Here is a 6,145-nt window from a genome sequence, read left to right on the forward strand (position 1 = left end):
AATCATTTATAGTTTCCCACCTCCGGAGCTGTAGGGGGTGGAAGCATCTTAACTTCCACGCGCACTCGGGTAAATACGGTAGCGAGCGCCATGGGGGAGGCAGGGCCCTCCACCAGGCACGTGACTACCTTGGAGCAGCCCAACGAAAGTCGCGGAGCCGCCCGGTGACCCCACCCTCAACGGCGCAGCCGGGGATGAGGGCCCGGGCGGCACCTGCCCGCGCCTGCGCACACGATGATCACACGCGTCCCCCGCAGTCCCACCTGGGTCCTTCCCTCAGGCGGGTGCGCACACCTATGAAAAGGGGACGGAGTGCGCATGGGCACTCGGTTTTGCCGGGTCAGGCTGCCTGAGTCGTGCCTGACTGCAAATGTCGGCGCACCCACAGCCGTCCCTAAAGGCTCGCAGTGCAACCAGCTCTGCTGCGCCCCGCGGAGGGCTTTTGGGCAGCACCGGCGTGCCCCGCTGCGCGCCTGCTGCTACTTTCCGAGTTTGTTTTTCAGGCCCCCTTCGCGGCCCCCACAGCGCGGCGGGCCTGCCGCTGCGGCCGGTGTTGGCCCTTCCTGCGTCGCTGTCACGGTCGGGCCGCGGCTTCACGTGTACGGGACAGCCAGCTGCCATGTATTACAAATTCAGCAGCTTCACGCAGAATTTGACCGGGGCGGTGGCGGCGGCCGCCTACAATCCTCAGGTACCTGGGTCCGAACCCGTGACCTTCACTGTGGGTGCCTTCCCACCCCGTGGCAGGGGGCGGCGCTTGGCGCTTGGCGCTGAGTGTTCTGTCCGTCGTGCCTCCGTGTGTGACCGCGGGGAAGGCAGCGGTTAGTGCTGCGGATCGGGGCCGCTTCCTGCTGCAGCGTCGTTTTGGCGGCGGTTGGAAGGGGGCGGGGTACACGGTGACTCCATTCTCACCTCCATGGTGTGAGCAGCCCAGCTTCTCAGAATGGGACTTGCAGGCTAGGCTCCTCTTGCCCCCCGCCCCCGGCCTTGCAGAACCATCAATGCTTGGGAGCCCCCAACCCTGTGCCATGCCACCCTCGAAAGGCTCGAGACACCTTAGGGTGCCACAGCCCGGGAGTCTGAAGGAATTGGATAGATATAGATCTTCAGGAGATGCTGAGAGTCACCCAGGAGATAAAGGATAGGGCATTCATTTGAATAAGTACTACATGTTGAATCTGATTTATGCGCTCCTGTGATAAGCATGCGTTTTACAGGCAGTGGGGTCAGCAGCTCTGCCCTGGCTGTGGCCCCAGCTATCACTGCCCAAAGGACCCCCCGGCTCAGTGACTGGTGCCTCATGGGTCTGGGGGGGCACCTGGGGTTCCCCTGTGGCAGATGGTTGAGCTGGAGGGGTTGAAGGGGGGGTTCCCCCCATGCTCGGTGGCAGCCCTGCAAGTGGACCAGAAGTTCTTCCGGTCCATTTCCAGGTCCACTGCCAAGCGTGCGAGGGACTCTTTTTCCCCCCCCCCAAATGCTCCCATGGGATGCTCTATCTGCCCCACCATCTTGGCATTCACAAGCTGTGCCTCGTACCTCGACATATGTAGAAAATGCACATAAAGCCGTGTCTACGGCTGAATCGCTGATTCTCTGAATCAGAATTGAACCTTCAGATTCAGCCGAATTGAATTGGGACAGCGATCCAAATCAGTGAATTGAATCACTGTCCTCTGAATTGGGCCAAATCCAAACTGAATACTGCCTGCTTTGCACACCACTAGCTCCCTGCCCAGCTGTTCACTCTTGATGGCACCACTCATGGGTGGTCTCTGGAGAACAGGTAGAGCAGTGTGGCCAGGGTCTGCTGAGAAATGGAGTCTGCCACAGGCCCAGTCCAGCCTATGGGGTGGACTTTGCCCACCCGTGCTTTATCATTGCATCCATTTATTCTCTGTGATTGAAATGTTATCTTTAGCCATGACAGCAAGATTTTTTTTATTTTGAACATGAGCACAAGTGTTGCAAATGCTTATGGCAGACTTGCAGGTAATAATTTGGCTTGCCAAATGTAAATGACATGCCATAAGGCCAGATGGTGTCTGGGCCAGGTGGAACTGAGGGACCCACTGTGGGTTGAACAAAGTCCTTCCATGGCCCACATCTGCATTAACAGTGGCAAGGGACTTAAAATGATGAGGGTGTTTGTTGGCATCCCTCCCCACCTTTCTGCACAAAGCACTTAGTCATCTTAATAACATCTTGTGTTATTGATTTATATAGTTGCAGAGGAAAAGAGATGATCTTCATTGGGGCTTACAGTTCAGCCCTCAGGAGTGAGCTGCAGGGGGGTCTTCACTAAAGCAGCAAGGGTTACCCAGCTAGTAGGAGGGCATGATCTGGGGCACTGAAGATTGGTGGCAAGGTGCCTTTAAGCAGACTTTTCACATTTCCCTCCCTCTAGCTCACTTTGTGCTAAAAGCTTCTTTAAACATTTTCACAAGATCGACATGATGTATCATGCTTTCAAGTCCTGTTTAAAAAAAAAAAGGGGGGGGGCGGGGGATGGGAAAAAGCTGGGGAAAAGCCAAATAAATTTTTTTCTCCTTTGTACCCAATTTTCTTTCCAGCCCTGTCATGACGCACAGTTTCAGTAGTCCTTGTCTTCTGATCTCTCCTATGAAATTATGAAGTGAGCTCTAGAGATTGAGGCACTGTCCCCCTCTCAATCCTTTACCCTCAGAATGTAGTGTGGGTATTTCAGACCAATCTCCCCAGCTCTTCCACAGGACAATAGCAGGTGGGAGCAAGCTTGCTCACTTTGAGCTCTTCCATTTCCCAGAGAAAAAGAAAGCTGGCACTCTTCCTTAGTTTTTCCTTTATTGGATGATAGGAAGGATCAGCTTAGTTTTTCTGCTGAGGAGAAAGTTGCTTCCTAGATTCTTTCCACTGAAAGTCAGCCCTTAATTTGCTGGAAATAGTCATGACTACCATTTAGCAGGCTGGGTTCGGCTTGCCAACTGAATGGATCTGGCCTGTGGCTGCCCCCATGGTGCTCCATATGGTGCTGAGCGCACCCCTGCTGGGCAGCCTGCGCTGTGCTCCTGCACGCATCCACCGGCCAGCACACATAGCTTCCTTGTGGGGCTGCTCGTGGTGCAGCTTCCAGTGGCTCCTCCTCCTGCCCCTGCTGTGCTGCTCCAGGTGGGGGGAACCTGCAGCTGTGCGGCTCCTGCCCCACCATGTGGGGCTCCAGCTTCAGGCTGCCTTCCACCCACTCAGGCATCCACAGGTGGCTGCTCATTGCACTGGGTGGCTGAGTGGATGGGAAGTGGCCTGGAGCTAGAGCCCCATATGCTTGGGTAGTAGCTGTCTGGCTGTAGGCCCTCCCCCCCTCCGCATGAGTGGTGCAGCAGGAGGAAGAGGTGCTGCAGGTGGTGGCAGCTGAGCAGCACATGGGTAGCTGCACAGGGAGCAACCCTACTAGGAAGCTGTGCACGCTGGCTGGGCCCAGGTGCAGCTGTGGGTGGGAGCATGGCATGGACAGGAGCGGGCAGGACTTGGCCCCATGCAGAGCACTGTGGGGGCAGCTGTAGGCAGAGAAGGGGAGGGGTGGAACACACCTGAACCAACCACGCTGCCTTGGTGATCTGTGCTGAAAGTATCCCCTGCTCCCAAGCTGCCATTCACGGGTCACAACCCAAAAGTAGGTTACAAGAATGTATGAAAAAGTCGCACATAATCATGGAAAACCTCATAAACATGGGAAATAGCAGGTTTTCCCCTTGCAGGCTGGCAGTGTTCCAGCCTGTGAGGGGCTGGGTGGAGTGGGAGGAGGGTGATCAGACAGGGAGCACCACATGCATGTATGTGTGCACATGCACATAGCAGCCAGGCAGCATGGAGAACAGCTCCTGCAGCTCCCCACAAGTAAGTCCACGGGGTGGGGGCACAGGTGACACATCAGCAGGGCATGGGGGGGGCATATACTGCTGTGCTTCCCCCCCCCCCCCAGATTTGTACACACAGCAGGCACAGGGCAGCAGGCCACATGGCTCCAGCCTGGCTGCACTGGCACAGACAGGAGATGCCTCCATGGCCCAGTGGGTAGGACCCAGCACAGAAAGTCGGAGCGCGATTGTGAAACTCGTCGCTGCTGCGGCCAGGCCCACTGTGTCAGCAGTGCAAGGAGTAACGGATGCAGGGAAGGGGTGCAGGCTACCCTCACCTCCTCCCACAGCCAGTTGCTCCCCTCAGGTCATGACTATTTCAAAGGGGAAGTGGCATGGTGGGCAGCATAGGCAGCCTGAGGGAAGCAGTGGTAGTGACTGGGCTATGGTGGCAGGGTAGAGCCACAGCCCAGCATGAAAATGGCTGGTGGCAGGAGGAGGTGAGAGCAGTGCAGTGTCTCGCCCTCATCCATTACTCCTCAAGCTGCTTGTGCATGAGTCCTGGTGGTGGCAGCAACAATCTTGCTGTCCCACTCTGCTCTCTCACTCAGGATCCTGCCTGCTGGGCCATGGTGGCAGTTTCTGCCCATGCTGGTCCAGCCAAGCTGCGGCCCTGTACCCCACTGTGGGTGAACAAAACAGGGCGGGGGTGAGGCAGGTGCCCCCCCCCATCCTGCTGATGTGGGGGGTTGGGGCCTGGGGGCACTGGGTAGTGGGTCAGGAGTGACAGGCACCAGCAGAGCTAGGAGGGGTGAGGGGCTGTGGATTGTGATTGAAGAATGCTAGCAGGGCCAGGGGGCTGAGAGTCAGGAGTGAGGGGCACCAGCAATTTGCACTGTGTAAATTGCACAACGATGAATAGTCACTTGGCAGTAACAGGGACCCACATGTTGATATCACCATTAATGTTTTAATATTGATTTCTGTTTTTTAAAATTAAGACTGTTGAGCTGCTTTAACTTGTAGCATGTAATAAGTATTTGGGGGCCAAAAGACTTGTGTTTTTTACTTAAACTATTTACTAGGTTGGGACTGGCCATTGATGTTTACAGATGGCTCCTGGTACAAAAAGGGTTGGCAACCACTGATCTTCTTACCCTCCTCAGTTGCCATCTAACCCTGGAGGTGCTGGAACTCATCAGGCATTTCCCATTTTGACTAACTATTCTCTGGGCACTTTAAGCTCATTGTTTCTGCATACCACCTTAAACACTTCCTCCAGCCACATCTCTAGGACAGTTGCTACATCTGCATTGTGTGCAAATCTGCCAGATTAGGTTTCTCAGAAGGCTTAGGTAGAGGAGCACTTAGTTTATAGATTGCAGCTATGCTGAGACACAAGAGGGGCACCGAGACTGGTAACAGACAGTTGTACCCTATAAACTATTTTAGGCATTTTTGCCTGAATCCTATTGGATAAAATGCCCAAACAGCCTCTAGAACAGAAATAGGAACCCAGTATTTCTTCCCTAACTGGGCAAGTACAGTAATGACTGTGCTACAGAATCATACCCCCTCTTTTGCCTCCTTTGTTGAGTCTCATAGTTATAGTTTCATAGTTAGTAGGGTCGGAAGGGACCTGAGCAGGTCATCAAGTCCAACCCTTTGCCATGACAGGAAAGAGTATTGGCATCAAACGACCCCAAGCAAGATGATTGTCTAGCCTCCTCTTAAAGACCCCCAGGGTAGGAGCCAGCACTACTTCACTGGGAAGTTGCTTCCAGATCCTAGTAATCCTGACAGTGAAGTAGTGCCTCCTGATGTCTAATCTGAATTTACCCTCTGCCAGCTTGTGACTGTTATTTCTAGACGCTCCTGGTAGTATTTGGAGGAACATGGACTCCCCCAATGCCTGCTAGTCCTCTCTGACTAGTTTGTAACAGGCCACTAGATCTCCCCTCAGCCTCCTTCTCTTGTGGAGGCTGAACAGGTTCAGGTCCTCTGGCCTCTCCTCATAGGGCCTGCCCTGCTGCCCCCTGATCATGCGAGTGGCCCTCTGGACCCTCTCCATGATGTCCACATCCCTCCTAAAGTGCGGTGCCCAGAACTGGATGCAGTACTCCAGCTGAGGCCTGACCAGTGCCGCATAGAGGGGGAGGATCACCTCCTTGGATCTGCTTGAGATGCATCTGTGGATGCATGACACAGTTGGCCTTCCTGACTGCATCCCCACACTGCTGGCCCATGTTCATTTTGGCATCAATGATGACTCCAAGATCCTTTTCTGCCTTTGCACTGACGAAAAGGGAGTCCCC

The 6,145-nt window shown here is 54.6% G+C and overlaps 1 protein-coding gene across 1 annotated transcript in view; it reads left to right on the forward strand.

Annotated features, from left to right (window-relative positions):
- The first annotated feature begins 532 nt into the window (after nucleotides 1-532).
- The window catches only part of LOC109319669 (cytochrome c oxidase subunit 7A-related protein, mitochondrial), an 8,330-nt gene continuing 2,717 nt past the window's right edge, over nucleotides 533-6,145 (forward strand). Inside the window, exon 1 of the mRNA XM_019549407.1 lies at nucleotides 533-691. Within this exon, the coding sequence (XP_019404952.1) occupies nucleotides 620-691 (72 nt within the window). The 5' untranslated portion in view covers nucleotides 533-619. The remainder of the gene's footprint in view (nucleotides 692-6,145) is intronic.

This window comes from Crocodylus porosus, unplaced genomic scaffold (genome assembly GCF_001723895.1).
Source record: "Crocodylus porosus isolate Cpor-Errol unplaced genomic scaffold, CroPor_comp1, whole genome shotgun sequence".
Taxonomy (NCBI): domain Eukaryota; kingdom Metazoa; phylum Chordata; order Crocodylia; family Crocodylidae; genus Crocodylus; species Crocodylus porosus.